Consider the following 20,317-nt stretch of genomic DNA (forward strand, 5'->3'; position numbering starts at 1 on the left):
CCCATGGGTGCTGTACTGCAGCTGAGGGTTCAGCCTGTGGTAAAAATGAACACTGGTAATAAAAATTAAACCACTGCCAACAGCAATTTAATGTATGTTAGTGTAACAGAAAATGCCACATGAGAAGTGTGATAGGGAATTACTAAGTAACCCGCCAGCACTCCACATAGATTGGTGTGTGCTGGTCCCACAAAGAGAAAGTTAAGACAGGGATCATCTTACTAGTCTTGGGAACGATAGTTAACACAAGAACATGTAATTAAACATTAGAAGTCCAATGGACTTCCCAGTAGCACTGTACCTAGGGTGCTGTGTGTCACTATACAAAAAGCAGATGCCTATGGAGTTTGTCAGGCTCCATAAAACAGTAAAACACAAAGATACTAGTCGGTAAATTACAAAAGGGAGTGAGAAAAAGGTCCCACTCGCTCAGGAGTAAAAAAAATCACAAACCCAGCAAAAGAGCAGGGGGGTCCCAAAGGTTGAAGGGAATTAGCACAGAAATTAAAATTCTCCTTAACATCTCGTCCCAGTATTTTGGGGATACTGGGAACTGTAGTACATTGTTGACAATTGACTTTTGAAATTAGCATTTTTAAAAGGTTTTGATGGCAGGTCAGTTCTGGTTGATATTCGAATTTAAAAATGTGATTCCTTCAGATTGGAATGGTTGTCATAGGTTTGAGGAAAAGGGTTTTCCCCGTTCTTCATATGAAAGAGTAGATGCATAACAATAGGCCATGAGGGTTTCAGACATGGATGTTATTTGTGATGTGATCCTTCCTCATATAGCCACTCCCAGGATCAGGTAGCGGCTGCCATCTCCTGGCCACATGGGAGGAGCTTACCGCCAGGAGATCACTGGTGACTCCACCAAATTCATTGCACAATCCATTCACGTGATGGCCCTTGGGGAAAGGGCATCAAAGATATTTATTTATTGCTTATTTGTAATTGTCACGGCTCGCTCCCTTCGCTCCCGTTCCTGCCACTTGGGGGCATGTTTTGGGGTTTCTTCCCTACTGGACATTTCCTCCGAACCTTATGCTACAGTGTCCTGATGAATTGGGAGCGCTAAAACCTTATTTCCCACATTACTTCCCTTCCGGATCCATCCCAGGTTTTTGGCAGCCAGCATGCTACTGCTACTATAATCAAATGACTATGCTTCCCAGAATGCCTGGCTCACTGCCTCACCTCCTCCCTTGCAGGACAAGGCTGGGTGGAGGATAGGCAACACCTGTGGCTCCAGGTGCAGCAGGCAACACGCCTGAGGGGTGTGCTTGTTAAGCAGCTTTAAAAAGCCTCAGTCTGCTTCAGTCCAGCGCTGGTCATTGTTGCAGCGTTCCTGTCGTGACTGGTCCCTTGTTCCAGGTTCCTAGTTTTTGTGCCCAGTTCTAGTTAGTGCTTCTTGTTCCTTGTCCTGGAATTCGTATTTGTATGCCTAATTGATTTCTGCCTTTTGGAAATCCCTTTCTCCCTTTCTCTGTCTGCAGGCAGCCTTTCTCTGAGCTTTCCTTTTGCTGTAGCCCAATTGCCTGTGTTCACTGTTTCCTAGAAATTGCCCTTTGCTACTGAAAGACTTGTTGCATTAATCTTTCCTTTACAAGTTTAGTTTCCTGCCTTTTCACCTTGGATGGGTGGGAAAGTTTCCCTTTTGAAATCGTTTTCACTGCTCCTGATCCTTGCCTTCTATTGGGATCCATGCCATGTTTTCCTTTACACTTTTACATTTATTTCCTATTTTATTATTAGGTGTGGGAAGCTGTTGTAACTAGCTCCTGTGTGATTATCTTTTGTTTTCCACTCTGTATTATTCCTTCTTGCCTCTTGACTTGGGTTTAGGTATTTAGTCATCCTCACTCTTTGCCTTTACTGCCTTGTGGGTTCTTGTTTGATTTACAGGGTTGTGGGTTAGTACTGACTTTTGAGTGGTCTTTCCGGTCCTCGTGAATACGGACATCCAAGTGGTCTTTCCGGTCTTCGTGAGTACTGGCATTCATGTGGTCATTCCGGTCCTTGTGAGTACTGTTTCCAAATTCCTTATCCAGTACTGTCTAGAGTGTCAGCTTACAGATTCTGTCCCTGCTTGCCCTCTACGTGGGCTTAGCGCTGTCAGTATCTGTAATAGCATAGTGGGTAAGGAGTTTGCCGACTTTCCTTTCAGTCATAAGGAGGTTCTAAGTGCTTACCCTACATTCCTTTTCTTATAGTGGTATACACGAGTCTGGGTATTGAATGCACGTTGTTATATTCAAGGTTGTTTACTGTGTATTTTGTGCACATTTCCCCTGCCATATCCATCGCCTTCTTCCTTTCCTGACAGTAATGCGCACTATACAGCCAAAATTGTTTCAAGACAGCAAGACAAGGTGGGAGAGGAGGAGGGGGGTGAATGGGAAGAGGAAAAAAGTATAAAACAAAACCTTCAATGGATTGCTTTTCTGCCGCAGATTCCTCATGATAAATATCCATCATCCAACTCTGACAGGAAGTCTTTTTTTTTTTAAGGGGCCTGAACAAGAAAGCTAGCCACTCCAGAATTAAAGAGCCACATGGTGCTGGCCACAGCCCAGGAGCTTGCATTGCAAAATGCAAAAAAAAGCTTTTTTTTTTTGTACATTTTTTTGAGTTTGCACGAGAGACCTCTGGCGACCCCCAAATGACGTCCCTGGGTGTTGGTCACGACATGGAGGCGTGCGCAAAGATGCAGCCTAAATCCTTTGTGAGAGCACCGGGGGCCTTGGACCGAACATGCGCAAACTGTCCGGTGCAGTCGCTTGTCCGGTCTTCGGAGACTGAGGAGCCCTCTCCCGACAAGGGGAAGGAATGACATTGTAAGAAAACCAAGTAACTGTCACATTCCAGGAGCCATTCCTCATCTTTGTGGAAGAATAATCAACTTCAACGTGAGTCCAGCTCATCGTCGGAACGAGGTAAGCCGTTGGCGGGGCCGACTACTTGGGAAGAGTGGGAAAGTTTTAAAACTTCAATTGTTTCATAGACGAGCTACTGTAGGTGCGGCTCTGGCCTCCTACCAGCAAACTTTGGCAGTGCTCCTGACCCAGCCACTCCATCAAACTTCTTTGGGCGTAACATTTTCCAGGCATAAGTCGCCGGAAGGCCATAAGACCGAGGCCGAAGACGCCCATTGGTTATCAAATCATCCATCTGTGCCGAAAGAACTTTCAGCATTGAAAGGTTCGGCACATATTCTCTAGCACTTGGTGACGACAGTCAGCGACGGTTCATTTGTGTTGTTGTCGATCGGGTTTCTTCGATCCAATGCATTCCTTATTTGGCGTTGAGGACTGAGTTGACCCCATTTACACGAGAGCCGGCATCGTTGAATTTTTTTATTTTTTTTTTTTATTTTTATAGGTGACCAGGCCGATGTATTGATCCTAGCTCAGGGTCTAAAAGACTCCAGTGGTCTGTATACTTCCCCAGACCTTACTTACAGCAAATCCAGCCCAATTCCATGCTAATATTAGGTTCAGGGATCTGGTTCACAGGGTGGGTGTTTATGAGCTTCCCAGCATTTTGGACGAAAGACCTACAGTAGAGCATAATATGCCTTTCAACCCAGCCATTGCAGACCTTATAGCCTCCTTATGGCAGCCCCCTTGTACTATACGCCCTGTGAATGCCAATTTTACAGGGAATTATATGCCGGCAAGAGGAGACCCTTCTTTGCTCGCCACACACCCTTCCCCGGAAGGGTTGGTTGTACAGGCTGCCACTATTTCCACCACACCTGCAGCGTCCACCTTCTAATCTACCTACGGACAGAGTAGGGAAAAAATCTGACGCATTGGCCAGAAAGGTGTTCTCACATCTGGTAGCATGGCACTCAAAGCCAATAATATAGCATGTGGATTTGCCAAGTACTCCTTTGGCTCATGGAAGGCTGTAGAACATGCTGCTGAATATGTCCCTGATGGTGCCATGAGGGACAGATTTTTACAGCTGGTGGAGGGTGGGAAGGAGGTAGCCAAGCAGTCATTACAAACGGGCCTAGACGTAGAAAATTGGTTTGCAGAGCAATGGTTGCAGCAGCTGTAATGAGACACCAAGTCTATCTTAAAAACTTCTTGCTACTCTCCAAATGTTCAAAACTGGTTGCTGAACATGTCCTTTGAAGGTGACCTGCTTTTCGGGCTGAAAGCAGACGAATCCTTAGAGAAATTCAAGGAATCACAGTTGGCTGCTAAATCTTTGTGCCAAGCAGCGCAGCTGGCCAAACCTGCCTTCAGCTTCGCCTCCAGGGGCAGAGGCTATAGACGTTATGTGCCCTATGGCAGGAAGGCACAGCTCCCGAAAGTCTGGCAAGGGCAGAGGTGCTTCTCGCATCCCAGAAGGGGCAGAGGGGCATCTAGAGGCCAACAAGTAGCAGCAGGGTCACCTTCGCCCCCTAAGCCACTTTGATTTCCCCTCCCACGATGTGTCAGCTGGTGGACGGTTGGCAGTGCATTGGTCGCAGTGGCAGGAAATAACTTCCGATGCCTGGGCCCTGCAGTTGATTTTGTGGGGTTATGGTCTGCCTTTCCTAAAGAGGCCTCCAGACAGACATCCACCTCCCTCAAACCGGGACAGGTAAAAACACGGTCGCCGACTCAGCAGGGCGCTGCGCTCTTGCTCCGAGTGTGAGCTTCGGCAGGATCAAGTGGACAACCTTTTCCTCAGATGGTGCAGTCCCCAGATTGGTCTGTTTGTGACAGCGACGAACACCAAGTACCGGAGGTTCGCCAGCAGGTTTCCCCAGCCGGGGCGCATGGGGGACGCATTCTCATTCCCGTGGGAAGGCCTGTTTCTGTAAGCGTTCCCTCAGTTGCTGCCTCTTCTTAGAGTCATCAGTCAACTCAGACGGTACCAGTCTAGGATGATCCTCATTGCAACAGCATGGCCGAGGCATCTCTGGTACCCGGACCTTATCCGCATGTCAGCGTCCCCTCCAGTCAAGCTGCCAGTGGTCACGGATTTTCTCGCCAGTGAAGGAAGTGCAATTCTGCACCATGACCCAGGGTCTCTCAACCTGAAGGCCTGACTCCTGCAGCATTAGAGTTCGGTGGCTACGATCTTCCAGTGGACTGCAGGGAGGTACAGGCCATGGCGTTGTCTACTTTGAAGTGCTACGGTCAAAACTGGAAGCGTTTTGCAACTTGGTGCCCGGTCGCAGTAGATCAACCCTCTGAGGGTCATGGCCCCGCAAGTACTCCTGCATGTACTGTCATTGGCTAAGTCGGGACTGGTGCACGCCTCCATCAAGGTGCATCTGGTGGCTATCTCCTGCTACACCAGATCTCCGGGACGGTCTTCACTGTGGTTTCACCGTCTGGTCAAAGAGTTCATCAAGAGACTGTTCCACTCGTTCCTGACGGTGAAGGCTACGACCGCAGCGTGGGAGCTCAATGTGGTGCTGATTAGGCTCATGGGGGGGGGTGGGGGAGGGTGGGGCCCATTTGTTCTTATGCATTCAGCCCGCTCACGTTTCTGTCGTGGAAGACCGCTTTCCTAGTGGCCATCACCTCTGCGAGACGAGTGGCTGAGATCCAGGCCCCGTCCTGAAAGCGGCCTTACTTGACTTTACACAAGACGAGGGTGGGGGCTGCGGACACACCCCTCCTTCATGCCCAAGGTTCCATCAGAATTTCATCTCAACGAGCCCTTGGTGTTACCTGTATTTTTTCCGACGCCTTCATCGTCGGCCGAAAGGACTTTGCATTCGTGTGATGCGGCCCGAGCGCTGAAGTTTTATGTGGGCCACGCTAAGAGTTTCTGGAAACCTTCTCTGATTTTTTTTTTGTGAAATTTGGTCCCGTGAACCCTGTGAAGGCCCTGTCCAAGGCTTACATTTCTAGGTGGCTCTCCGGCTGCATCACCCATTGTCACCGGTTGGCAAACCAACTGTTGCCTGGCTGTCCACTCTACCAGAGAGATCGCGGCTACAACAGCATTCCTGTCTGTTCCCCTTCTGGGCATTTGTGGGCCTGCTACGTGGAGGTAGATGCACACTTTCACTAAATTCTACTGTGTTGACAGGGATTCCAGGGAGGAGTCCAGAGTCGGTAAGGCAGTGTTGCGCAACCTATTCGCTTGCAGGTGAGCCTGGTGAGGAGGTAAGAGATTGCTTCTGTTGAGCCTTGCCACCTCCCATGTTTGCATGTGTGTACTGTAGGGTATTCTTTATTCATGAGCATGTGAATCCATGCCAGACCCCATGCTAGAGAAGGAACAAGCTACTTACCTGTAACTGTTTTTCTCCAGCAGGGATTCACATGCAAACCCTCCCGCATATCCCCTTTGCGGCTCTTCTCTTGGTCCTACTGCCACTTTACATGCTACCAAATCTGAAGATTGCTGCCTGAGGGGCTTAGGTAGAGGGCAGTCATTGGCTTGGGGCAGTATGACCCAGAAATCAATGATTGGTTTAGAGGAGAAAGACAGTTTAGAAACTAAACTGGAACTGATTTTTCTTTTACCGAGGATTCCCACCCGGATGATGGGGGAATAATCATGAGCATGTCAATCCATGCTGGAGAACAGTTACAGGTAAGTAACTTGTTCCTTCATCATAGGCGACGAGCACTATCAGTTCAAAGTGCTTCCCTTTGGGTTGACCTCCTTCACCAAGCTCATGGAGGTAGTTGCAGCTCACCTCAGGAGATCCGGAGTCCATGTATTTCCGTTACTCCTACGCCCCGTCCCCTTTCCTCCATACTTTTGGGACATTCCGTCCTGTGGGACAGGACCGGAGCACTTTTTGTAAAAAAAAAAAAAAGCATCAAATTGAAAAATGTCCTTCTCTTTATGTGGGGTATCGCACATGGCCGTAACCCCGGAATCCTTGGCTCCGCCCTGCGCATCCCCCTTCAGTCCTTTTATCCGTGCGGTTGGGGCTGGATGCACTTGCATCACCAGGAAGACCTTTTTCTTTCCCCTTGTCCTTCTCTCCTGCTCTGTTTCTGCGGTCACGTAGTCCTCCGTCTATGCCGGATCCTTTGGGATTTGACGCTTGTTCCTCTTGCGGGCGTCGCTTCGTTTGGGCGGATACCCATTCTCTCTAGTTGGAGTGTCTGGGACCGGATCACTGTTGGGTCTCGCGTTTCTACTGCGATTCCCTTTCGGTCCGGGAACTTCAATGTCAACTTAGTCGGTGTGAGGAGATCTTCCAGAGTTCCGCCATCGAATTTTCAACTCTTCATCAACGGAAAGAAAAGACGCCCGGTAAGTTCTTTACTTTTCAGGGCACCGTGGCCAGGGGGACTCCTTCCCGGGGTTCTCCAGGTCTGGGAGGAGCTTCAAATGCTCTGCTACCAGGGTTTCTCCAGAGGTGCCTAGCAGGCCTAATGGGCGTACCAGGGTTTTCGCTGGAGGTTCCTGCGAGGGGCCTGCTGATAACGGATCCCGATCCGAGGTTCACCAATCGGGTGCTAATAGTCGGCCTAGTCATGCTGAGGCATTGGGTACCGGAGTTCCCTCCAAGGTCTGCTTGTTTGGAGCTTCCCACAGACACTGGGGTGCGCGCTGAGGCCTCCGTAGAGGCTTTCTGTACCAAACCACGGTTCAAGGCCTCTCTCGGGGTGCTATAAAGACCAGACTCTGTTCCGAGGTTCCTCTTATCGAGGCTAAGGTGTGTACCAGCAGAACTGAGACCTATTCAGGTCTTGTCTGTGAGGTGGGTTCCTCAAATTTCCTGCGCTCTTGGTGTTACCGGTTCTGTTGAGGGGGCACAGAGAGGTCGCCGACCGGTTCTCCTCTGTTACCGGCTTGGCCAAGGTTCCTCTCTTGGAGGCTAACTTAAAGGGTCACGACAGGATGTCCAGTAAACATCCCAGGCCCCATAGTACCGGCTCTGCTGAGGATCCTTGTGTCAAGGCTAAGGTTTCGATCGAGTCCCCTGACCAGTCTGTGGAGTCACCTGCCTCAACCATACGTGACGCAGTTCTCAGATACTCATAAAATGGCGGGCCTTTCTGCGTGGTCTACGGCACCCATTTTGTATTCTTCCCTCAAACCCACGCTATCGACGGGGGTGCTGGGAGCCGCCTTTTTGGTGGACAACCTGGTCCACGGGAAGGTGTGAATCTGTTCTGCCCTTCCTATGACTGGTGCACTCTGGTGCCAATACTGCATCCTCCTGCTTCTGCCCCACTGATCTATGTAGACCCTGTTGGTGCTGGGCCCTCTTGGCAGCCTTCCTCACTACATTTGTGGGGGTATGCTCCTCATGAGCGGCCTCTGCCCATCCCAGTTCCTAAAGTTTCGGCGGAGGATGCTTTTTTTATGAAGTTTCAGATTCTTATGAACACTGAACCCATGAGGGAGTACTTTAAAGGCCTTTTTAGGGAGATCTGCCCTCTGATGCCGCATCCTGCCCTGGCAGTTCCAGTCACGGCACCTGTTGCTCTGGCAGCGGTACCACCTCACTCACAGCCCGCCTCCACCTCTTCTGCCTCGGGTTGACAATCCAGCAGAGCGAGAAGTCAATTTGATGCCAGTCCCATCGCAACTGGTGGATCCCGACGTTCTGGGCGACACTCAGGCAGACCAGGATAGTGAGGACCAGCCCCGCTCTGTCAGAGCATTCCAAGACCGGGTTCTGGACATGTCACTCCTTGACATACCAGTACCTGAGACAACCGCTCCGTAGGATGGGGTGCTTTCGGAGGCGCTCGCCTTGTTTCTCCACAGGAGTGCACTGACCTGTTCCTTCAGCAGGACGTTCTGGCCGAGACCTGCAAATTCTCCGATAAACCCCACACTGGGCTACATATAAATAATAGAATTGACGCCAGTTACAGGCTTCACAACTCTGAGGAAGTAGCCTTGCCGTCATGTCCGCTCCCTTCCTCGATGGCGGTTGCGGCCGCCACTCTGCAATCCAAGCCGACCTCTGCTGCCACAGCTCAAGTTCTGGCCAACGGAAGACAAGTTGCTCGACTCCTTGGCCAAGAACGTTTTTGCCAACTCTTTGCTGCAACTGCGTCAGGCTAACACAGAGCTCATTTTGGCAGTGGCGAATATAAAACTTTTTAGGGACTTGGCGGACTTCCAGAAGTTCATTCCTGGGGACTGGCTGGAAGACTTTAAGGGTGGTTTGTCAGACGCCAGGGTTTTGGCGCAGGATATGCTGGAGGCTGCTGCGCACCATGTCGACACCTCCGCTCGAGGCTTCATGTTGGGGTGGACACCCCTCGTCAAGCTTGGCTTCATGCAACAAAGTTTTCGAAGGAGGTCTAAGATAAAGTTCTGGACCTGCCTTTTGATGGTAAAGAGTTTTTTTCTTCAACAGATGACAAGCTCACAAAGACTAAGGCGAGCACGCAAACTGCCAAGTCTGTTGGTGCTAGTGAAGCCTCCAGTCAACGCTCAGATCTGGATCCCAGGCTCGCTCCCCCTTGGGCTTCAGAGGGTACTAGGACCGCAGGTCTCGTAGGCCTGATCCGCCGAGAGGTAACTCCCGTCGGAGACCTCAACGAGGTCGGTTTTTCTCTCGGTCTTCAGCCTCCTCTTCAGGCACAAGTAGTCTCTCTGCCGAAAAGTCTGCATGATATTTTTTGGCACTCCCACAAGACTCCGGTGGGAGGATGATATCTCGTCTCATCTGGAGTGGCGGCAAACCATCCCCTCTGAAGACCGGTGGGTTTTGTCAGTCACTCGGGCGGGCTTCCGTTTGCCTGTGCCCCACCCTTCAATCCTTCCTTTCAGCAGTCTAGGACGCCCTCCCTCAGAGCCAAAGTCGAGAAGCTTCTAGACCTCAAGGCGGTGGGACCCGTTCTAGTGGAATGAGGGGAGGTTTTCTACTCTTCGTCTGTTTACGGTGCCCAAACCCAACCAGGATGGCCTGTGCACCATTCTAGACCTTTCCGAGTTAAACCTTTCTCTTCCCCAAGAGAAATTCAAGATGATCACGCCCTGCAAATAAAGTGCTCATGCATATCCTGATCTGGTGCCCGCATCGGAAATATCTGCGGCTCTTTCTGGGAGAGGAGCACTTTCAACTCAGAGTGCTCCCTTTTGGTCTCAGCACAGTGCTGCGTGTCTACACGAACATGTTGGTCATCGCAGCTTTTCTACGGCTGCAGGGTATTCATGTGTATCCATATTTGGACGACTGGCTTCTGCACAGCCCCTGTCCATTCAAAGCCTCGCGCAATCTTCAGTCTCTCCTTCAGCTCCTGTTTCAGGCTTGGGCTGTCGGTGAACTGGCGGAAATCCTCCATGACCATCTCTCAGGACCTGATTTCCTGGGTTTCCGTTGGAACACGATCAACTGCAGAGTGTACCTGACTGTGGACAGGATGGTGGATCTGTTAACCACATGTCAAGTTTTCATTCAGTCAGAGAGCATGTCGGCCTGGTGGTTCCAGAGGCTTCTAGGCCCCATGGCCTCGTGCGTGCTTGCTCTTCCCCTTGCTCGTCTCAAAATGCAACTCGCGCAGATGGCTCTTCGGAGCTCCTGGCTTCAGGCAGTGGACCCGGACACCAAAATGATTCCAGTCCCACCCTGCATGACAGATCTATGGAGGTAATTTTCCAGCAATCTGTCAGTGGGTGCTCCTTTTCAGGAGCCCTCCCCTCAAACAACCATTATGACAGACTCCTCCCTGATTGGATGGGGCGCAACGATGGTTCATCTTCAGGTTTTCGACCTGTGGTCGCCACAGGTCAGACAATTTCACATAAATTATCTGGAACTTCTGGTGATTTTCTTGGCGCTCAAAGCCTTCAAGCCAGTGATTGTGAACAAAGTGGTCCGCATCCGCACAGACCATGCGGTATCCATGTTTTACGTCAACAAGCAGCAGGGTACCAGGTCACCTCCCCTTGTAGATCTAGCCAGATTTGGGAATGGGCCATACAGCACGATGTTTGACTGCTGGGTGTGCACATTCCGGGCCAGCTGAATGTGACTGCAGACTCTCAGCCGGCGAACGGTGGTCAGCTACGAGTGGGAGTTGTACTCAGAGATCCTCTCCAACCTTTTTTGCCATTGGTGCACTCCAGGAGTGGACCTCCTTGCTGTGTCATCAAACAGGAAACTTCCTCTTTATGCTTTATCCCCTAGGGGGTGCTCTTGAGATTCCGTGGCACAACATGAGGGCCTACACCTTCCTGCCTCTTCCTCTGATTCACTGGGCGCTATGCAAACTCAGGAACACAACAAATTGCATTCTCCTGTTCATTGCCGTGGTGGCCAGCCAGATTCTGGTTTTCGGGGCTTCGCCATCTGTCGGTCTGCTCACCGATCAGGCTTCTGCTGATTCCCGACCTGCTTCACCAGAGCGATCAACAGATGAGGCACCCCTGCCCACAATCATTCAGCTTGGCGGCCTCGTGCCTGAGTTCAAATCTTTAGAAAGTTTCAACTTGTCCACGGATAATATGCGTATTATCCAGGCGGCTAGAAAACCTTAGACGAGGTCTCAGTATAGGAGCAAATGGCTCTGTTTCGGTCACTGGTGTTTAGCAAAGCAGCTGGACCCCAGAGAAGCTACCATTGACACGGTCCTGTCATTCGTTTCTCATCTGGCAACTTCAGGTACACATGTCTTGTCTTGTAGGACTTTTGTCGGCTATCGCCGCTTACCTGTCCACGGAATCTTGCTCTTTTTCATTGACAAACCCTGTAATTAGAAGACACTTTGCAGGTCTATTGCATCTTTATCCACCTTTGCGTAACCCAAACTGAATGTGGTCCTCACTGCCTTATGCCATAAACCTTTTGAGCCCATAGCTACGGTGGACTTGAAGTTCCTTTCGTGGAAAATGGCTTTTCTGATTGCAGTGACTTCGGCAGGGCGTGTAAGCGAGCTTCAGGCCTTGTCGGTAAAACCTCCATTCCTCACCTTTCACAAGGATAAGCTTGTCCTCCGCACCAATCCTTCTTTCCTTCCAAAGTTGGTATCCGATTTTCATCTGAGCCAGTCTATTTCCTTACCCGTTTTCTTTCCTGGCCTGGCCTCATATGCCGAGAGGGTCTTGCATAATTTAGATGTCAGACGAGCCCTAAAGTTTTATTTGGACAGAACATGTAAACTGAGGAGCTCTTCCCAGCTCTTTGTGACCATCGGGCCATGAAAGGAAAGCTGGCCTCAAAAGCAACCATCTCCCGATGGATTGCTTCCTGTATTTTAGAGTCATATACCGTTCAGGGCCTTCAGGCTCCAAAGGGAATTCATGCCCATCTTGTGCGGGACAAGGCGGCTGCCGTTGCCTTCCAGAAATATGTTCCCTGGGAAACCATTGCCAGAGGAGCTATGTGGGCTTCCCCATCAGCTTTTTGTAAGCATTACTGCTTAGACCTGAGCTACAGTTCGGGCATGCGGTTCTTAAAAACCTCTTACAGTAAAGGAGTTCCATCCACCTGTTTTCCTGTGAGGAGTGCTTGGTAATCTCCCAAAGGTATGGAGGAAAGGGGAACGGGACGTAGGAGGATAACAAAGTTGCTCGCCGTAATGACTACCTTACACCTAGTCCATAGTCCACTTTCCGCCATACGCCCGCCGTCCCCTCTAATAAGTATCCTCTATTATTGCTTAAATGGTCTCAGGCCTGGTGATAGAAAAGGACTGATGGGCGATGCGCGGGGCGGAGCTAAGGAGGGCGGTGGTACGGCCACGTGCAAAGTGGACACCTTTTTCACTTTGATGGGGTTTTTTTTGTTTTTTTTTAATAAACATTTTACTAAAAGTGCTCCGGTCCCGTCCCACAGGACGGAATGTCCCAAAAGTATGAAGGAAAGGACTATGGACCAGGGGTAAGGTAGTCACTACGGTGAGTAACTTTGTTAATCTGGACGACTGGCTGATCTGAGGGAAGTCAGCGGGGAAGGTCACCTGCCTACTACTGTACAGGATGGGCTTCTCCCTCAACTTGAAGTCCCATTTGACGCCAGTTCAACGGCTCAAGTTCATCATAGCAGTCCTAAACACCTGGGTAGGGAAGGCTTTTCCTCCCAAGGACACTTGGCAACATAGCCCAGATGGTGCATTTGTTTCCGAACCACACCACTCTTCCAGCGGCTTCCTTCCTCTGCCTCTTGGCGCTCATGGCCCCCTGTATTTTCCTAGTGCCACAGGCCAGGCTGCGTATGAGACCCTCCAGTGGCTCTTGAGGGACCTGTGGTCTCAGTATCTGGGAGCTCTCACGGATCGCCTTTCAGTGTCTAGCCAAGTAGTCTGTGAACACAGCTGGTGGAACACACGGGGGAACCCTTCTGGCCTCCTTAGCCCCAGACCAGAGTGGTCAGGATGTGTCCCTGAAGGGTTGGGGAACCCACTGCGAGGATTTGCAGATTAGTGGCCTCTGATCTCCATCAGAAGCCAAGTGCCATATCAACGGGCTGGACTTGCGGGTCATCAGGTTAGCCCCGATGAACAACAGAGGCCATGCACTACCTCAACAAGCAGGGTGGTGTACTCTCGCACACTCTGTGCAGTGGCAATTCAGCTGCAGTTCTGGTTCAGAGAGAACCAAATCTCGGTCTCTGCAGTTCACGGCAGATGCTCTGAGCAGGCAGAGCTTGGTTTCACATGAGTGGGAAGTGTTGGGAATTCCCCAAGGAGGTCTTCGCTCTCTGGGGTAGCCCTGCAGTGGATCTGTTCACCAGAGAGGCCCACAGGAAGTGCAAACAGTTTAGCTTGAGGGCATTCCCAGCCAACAGTGCATTGGGGGACGTGTTTCTGGTGGATTGGATCTTCCCTCCCCACTACGCCTTCCCCTGATTCCTGTCTTCCCTTGGGTTCTCAGTAGGTTGAAGAGATTTTGAGCGACCATGATCTTGATCACCCTGACTTGGTCAAAGAGAACGTGGAACTCCGATCTCCTGGATCGGACCATTTGTCCGCCTCACCGTTTGCCACTGTCCGGTTCTCCTAACCCAGTCGGAGGGGCGTGCGCCACCCGACCCCAGATTCCCTCAACCTACATGCATGGCTCTTGAGAGGATGAGTTATGGTGACTGGTACCTCTCAGAGGGAGGTACTTGAGGTATTGCTGGCTGCACGCAGACCTTCTACTAGATCTCTGTACGCGTGCAGGTGGAGATGATTTGAGGCGCGGTGCAGGGAACACGAGACTGACCCGATCTTTGCACCACCACCGCTGTGATGGAGTTCTTTCTGCCACTGGCCACTTCAGGCCTTCAGGTTGCCACAGGCAAGGGGTATTTGATTTGGCGGCCCTGTCTGTGTTAGAGGTCCTCAGACCAAGGTTCCTTTTATAATAATCTGGTCATGGCCCAGTTCCTGAAGGGCCTTAACGTTTCTGCCAACCCCATTTGTTGTCCCAGATTTGGATCTTAATCTGGTTCTGACCTATTTGATGGCGGCTCTGTTTTAGCCTATGCACTCAGGTTTTCTGTGGCTGTTTTCCCTTAAGACTGCCTTCTTGGTCGCGATCACCTCTGCCAGGAGGTTTGCCGAACTGCAAGCATTGTGCTGCAAACCTTCCTTTGTGAAGTTCTTTAATGAGAAAGTCTCTTAAAGTCACCTTCCTTCCTAAGGTGGGTTCAGAATTTCATCTGACTCAGTCTATTGATTTAACCGTCATTTACTCTCGTCCACATCCCTCAAGAGAGCGTTCTGCTTCTATGTTGCTCGCACATCTGAGTTTAGGAAATTGGACCGGTTGTTGGTGGCCCATTCCTTGTCTAGAAGAGATCTTGCCATCACTAAACAAACCCTGTCAAGTTGGATTATTTTGTGCATATTCAGGTTTTACCAATCCGCAGGCGAGGAGCTTGCAGCGGGCATCAGGGCCCACTCAACCAGAGGTGTTTCAGCCTCTACAGTGCTCCAGAGAGGGATTTGTGTTGATGTATACCAGCGGCTAGTTGGTCATCCTTGCATTCACCAAGTACTATGCCTTGGATGTTGAATGGGGAGCTGATGCAAGGTTTTGTAGGGTGGTTCCACAGAAACTATTGTTTTAAATCTTTCTGCCCCCCTGTGTTATTCTAACTGCATAGGGAGTCTATCAAGATGAGGAATCTGCGGGAGGAAAGCAATCCATTGAAGGAGAAATTACTCAACATAATTAACTTTCTATGGATTCTTCTCCTACAGATTCCTCATCTACCCTCCCGTCATCACCGCCCAGAAAGTGCTGTAGGTTGCCGCTTCTGTCGAAACGCAAAGGCATCTGGTGGTGGCTCTTGGTTGACCGCTACTGTCTCACTCTTTAAAAAAAAAAGACACATTTCTTCAATCATTATTGGTTGGGTGCGCCCTGTTGGAATGTATCCTTGTTAAAGTTTTTACCAGCTGATTAGCCTCCTGTTTTTCAGGCACTGGGAAAAGGGGAGGATCTGAAGCATAGGGCGTAGTGAAAAGCTATATATACGACACCCAACACCCCTTCCGTAGCCGATGATGGAGATCCGGACAAGACGGATGGACGATCGCTGAGTCGAGGTCCACTACGCCCCTTGTCAAAGTTTCCGAACAGCAGAGCTTGATGATGGATATCTATCAGGATGAGGAATCAGTGGGTGAAGAATCCATATGAAGTTCATTAAGTGAGTAATTGCTCCTCTTGTGGTGTTCCTCACCCTTCCGAGGCGAACCCAGTATGGGCCCTTAAGTTCTATTTGTCATACTAGAGGCTTAGAAAGATGACCAGCTTTTCTTTGGTTACACTGGGGCTTGTGCTGGCAGGGCTCTGACCAAACAGCCCCTGTCCAGGTGGATCATTCTCTGCATCTCAGAATGCTATGATCTGGCTGGGAAGGATGTGCCTTCGGTTTAGGGTGCTCATTCTGACAGAGGAGTGGTGCCACCTCTGCCCTGCAGAGGGAGTCCCTGTCCTGGATATTTGTCAGGCGGCAATGTGGGCGTCTACAGATTTGCTAAGCATTACGGCTTGGGATTTCCATTGTAGGCTAGGATGCCCAGTTTGGAAGGGAAGTCCCCCAATGTTTTCTGTTTTAGGCGGTTATTGCTTCTTCCCTCCTCCAGGTTTACGTACTGTTTTGGGAGTCTATCACAGATGAGTAATCTGTGGAAGGAAGCAATATATTAGAAGAACAAATTACTTGCATCTCGCTAATGTTCTTTCGAATGGATGTTTCTCCCACTGATACCTCATCGCCCTCTTTAACCGTCCCTCTTGCGGGTAGGTAGTACACAATCGGGTCTATGGACCCTCAGCTTCAGTGCGCTAGGGGAAAAGTGTGGAACTGAGGTCATGCGCCACGGTGCCAGTATAAATACTGGCCCTGACATTCTATCCGACACGTAAAGGCGCTGATCAGATCCCACGCAGTGCCGTGCTGCGCCCTGTGGCAGCGGAAACATTTCTTTAGGAGCTGCAATCGGATAGGATTTCATACATCGGGAGTCTGTGAGAGCAACATCCATCAGAGAGGAAAGTAATTTGTTCAATGATAGACTTCTTGGAATCTGGAACCCTGTCTTTGGGATTCTAAGACTATCTCGAGGCCCATTTAGTGTGGATGGCCATAGCACTGTTACGGGATGTGCATCAATTACCCAGTGCATTTTGTAGTATGCTGAAAGGTTTATTTCTAGTGTATTTCAGTACCACCTACCGAGGGTGAATCTCAAATTGGCTTTAAACTTTTATTTCAGGTTCTTGCATAAGCACCCAGAAGATCCCTCAGAGGTACCTGGTGGATTTCTAAATGACCTGAACCCTGTGAGTATGACCCCATTGCTGTCACTTAATGGATTTTTGGTGTTTGCCGGTGTGGCTGTACATTCATTGCAGATTGTGTAGAGATCATCTTGCGCTGTGAAAGGGAAGGCAGTATTCCACCCATTCCTTTTCTCTATATACACAGACGGCTGATGAGGTGGAAATTTACTAATGCGAGCACCTGCTGTATTTGATATCTATTGCTTTCATAAGTGGACCTTTGCACTTTAAAAAGAAAAAAGGTTTGGGAGCCAGCAGAGGGGGCAATCTGCCTCCTCTGGCTGGCAATTTTGAGAAACAATTGTTTGTGGCAGTAAAGGAAATAGTTAAACTTAAATTCTTACTGTCCTTTATAGTTACTGGTTTCTCAAGACCCGCAATACACGTAAATACTACCACATCCTGTCCCTTTTCCTCCATAGTCCTGGGATGTCATCCCTACAGGGACTGTCAGAATGCCCTAGAGGGCAGTAATTGAGGGTGGGTGGAGGGGGGTTGCACGAGAATGCATGTAATGGACCTGCTACTCAAATACTCCTTTTCCTAACCGCCAGTCCCTTTTTTTGCGCAACGGTATAGCTCACTCATGTACTACTATGCATTTTTCAGTTGTATACCAATTGACCTTTTCACAATTGACCTTCAGAGAATGAACTTATTTAAAAGGTCAATTAGGACATATACGCGGGGGAAACCTCCCACAACCCCCACCCAATCCCCTTATATTTATAATCCAAAACCAACCCAATACATACATACAATAACTAAAATAATATAACGGTCAATTGTGCAGAAGGTCAATTAGGACCACTATAATTAGGTCAATATTGTAAAAGGTCAATTTGGGTAATACCCCTTTTTTTGTGTGCACCTCTCAACCCTTTTTTCTTTTTGGTTGTAGCAGTTTTGCCCCTATGCCCCATTTTCAGATTGGCTGCTATGTACCACTCTTGCGGCAGATCTTTCACATCTGGGGATACTCGGCACTTGTTCCAGATAACGAGTGGTCTTTTTGTAAGCTCTTTTTGGTACGCTGTTTGTATTCTTTCTTTCACACTTTTGAGGTAGAACCACTTTTTGCCCAGCACTTTCATGACGTGTAAGGCATGCTGCTTATTCATTTATGCATGCTCCCCTCAAGTGACTTTTTATTGTTTTTATTCTCCGAACTACCCCCCACTTCCCTGGTCCACTTTTTGAAAGGGTTCCTTGACCACACTTTCGCATGAGTAGACATTGAGACACTCTGAGGAAACTTCCGGTTGTCAGTTTTGCATTTTTTACAGATTGGGGTGGAGGGGGTCACTTAGTCTGTCACTGTCTGATAACAGATTAATTTCCCACGGGCTCAAAGAAGCATCAAAGTCCCTCTAAGACCAGCTTGTAAACCTGTGGCCAACAAAAAGCCTCTTTTGAACCTGCATAAAATCCCTCCAGCCTGAGAGTTGCCGCAGGGCAATCAGAAATCTTGCTGTTATTAAAGTACATAATATAACCCCATAACTAATGAGGGTTTCCCCTCCCAGTGCTGAACCCTTTTTTGGACATTTAGGTATGTTGGTGTTAGTGAGAATTCTCAAATGTGCTAATTCCCTTCTACCTTGGAGACCCCCAGCACTTTTGCTGGACTTTAGGACTTTTCATTTCTAACCTGGAGAGTGAGAGACATTTTTCCCACTCTTGAATGCATTTTTCATTGATTTTAACACCGTTTCTTTTGACTTTGGAGTCTGACAAACTCCATAGGCATCTTTTTACATTGTCACACAGCATCTTCAGTGCAGTGACACAGGAAACTCTTCCAGATTTCACAAAGGTTTAAATATCTTCTCTTGGTTAAACTGTTTCCAAGAGCAGTGAAGTAAAATTGACTTTACTTACATTTTGTAACTTTCTAGACCCAGCATACACTGAGGGTGCTGGAGGGGTTACGTAGTATCCCCTTTAGTCTAGTTTCTCAAGTAAGATTTTTGTTACCTTTTCTACAATAAATGGCTGGTGGCAGTGGTTTATTTTTTCGTACCATTGTGTTTCTACCGCGGGCTGCAATTGCAGCTGCAGTAAAGCACCCGTGGGTGCCCATTCTGTCAAAATGGCCCCGGTCGTCTTTTTTCGCCATTTCTTGTTGGAAAGGTCCTTGAGATTTACTCTGCATGCCAAACTATGTTTGGTCCCTTTGTTTGTTGTCTTTGGCAAGATTCACTGGTGAAGTCCGCCTCTGGCTCCAGCAGGGCCGGAAGCAAGGCAGGTGCCCGTAAATCCCTGTACTTAGTCTCCTTAGTTACTGGAATGCACCCAAATGGGATTGGCCCTGCTGTGTGATTGACAGCGAGGTTGCGAATGACTGGGAGAAACCTGCATAAAAGGTGAGGTCTTTTGCTTGGAAGGATGTTTCGACCACTTGTCAAGGATGGCACTCTGTCAAGAGTAGCACAGGGCACCCAGGTAAGGTTTGGGTGCCTATGCTGAAGTAAGGTGACAGATAAGCACACACAGCAGGAAGCTCAACAAGAACGAAGAGTAGGCAAGTGTAGCAGGAAAATAAAAGGTACAAACAAACTGGATTCCCTCTTGGGGTGTATGCAGAAATGGGAAAGAGTGTTCCACGGACCTTAGGAAACTCCAGCCTTCTGCACAGATTGCTATTACAGGGGCCCACGCTGTATGCTCATGGCTGGGAACAGCTGTGGGTGTCTAACACTAAAACGCGACAAGGGAAGGGGCAGAGGTTGCCTGCCGGAAACCAACAGTCAAGCTCTGTACAAAGGGATCGAAATACGATACAAGAGAAGACCAGAACAGAAATATCCAGGGAAAAGGAAGTCGATGAGCAAACTAGCAGAAGGAAATGAAGGAAAAGCAGAATAACTGAAATGGGTAACCTAAGGGAAGGACAGAAGACTCGAGGAAGAGAAGCACAGGGATCAAGAACGGGGTTGAAAACAAGGAAGAGAGCAAGGGAGCAGCAGCCAGGAAACAGGGGGGCTGCAATAACGGATGGCACAAGGTGCAGGTAAACTGTTGTGGACTGCAGAGGACTATAGTAGGCTGCAAGGCAGAGAGCCCAGAGGAGCAGGACAGAGAGCTGTAGTACACGGCAGACAGAGAGCCCAGAGGAGCAGGACAGAGAGCAGCGAGCCCAAAGGAGCAGGGCTGCAAGGCAGGGAGCCCAGAGGATAAGGGCTGTAGGCAGCGGAGTGAAGCAGACTGCCAGGCAGGGAGCCAGAGGACAAGGGCTGTAGGCAGCGGAGGGAAGCAGGCTGCAAGGCAGGGAGCCCCAGAGGACGAGGGCTGTAGGCAGTGGAGGGAAGCACACTGCAAGGCAGGGAGCCCAGAGGACAAGGGCTGTAGGCAGCAGAGGGAAGCAGGCTGCAAGGCAGGGAGCCCCAGAGGACAAGGGCTGTAGGCAGCGGAGTGAAGCAGACTGCAAGGCAGGGAGCCCAGAGGACAAGGGCTGTAGGCAGCGGAGGGAAGCAGGCTGCAAGGCAAGGAGCCCAGAAGAGCAGGGCAGCAAGGAGTGAGCCCAGAGGAGCAGGGCCGCTGACTGTAGAGGGCTGCAAAGGACTGTAGTAGGCTGCAAGGCAGGAAGCCCAGAGGACAAGGGCTGTAGGTAGAAGGCAGCAGAGCGTGATTGGCTGCAATGCAGGGAGCCCGG

General features: G+C 49.7%; 1 protein-coding gene across 1 annotated transcript in view; it reads left to right on the forward strand.

The window, feature by feature from the left end:
* QARS1 (glutaminyl-tRNA synthetase 1) overlaps nucleotides 1-20,317 on the forward strand; it is a 950,222-nt gene that overhangs the window by 857,711 nt on the left and 72,194 nt on the right. Inside the window, exon 22 of the mRNA XM_069643299.1 lies at nucleotides 16,596-16,662. Within this exon, the coding sequence (XP_069499400.1) occupies nucleotides 16,596-16,662 (67 nt within the window). The remainder of the gene's footprint in view (nucleotides 1-16,595; nucleotides 16,663-20,317) is intronic.

Source organism: Ambystoma mexicanum, chromosome 2p (genome assembly GCF_040938575.1).
Source record: "Ambystoma mexicanum isolate Mex_15411 chromosome 2p, UKY_AmexF1_1, whole genome shotgun sequence".
Lineage (NCBI taxonomy): Eukaryota > Metazoa > Chordata > Amphibia > Caudata > Ambystomatidae > Ambystoma > Ambystoma mexicanum.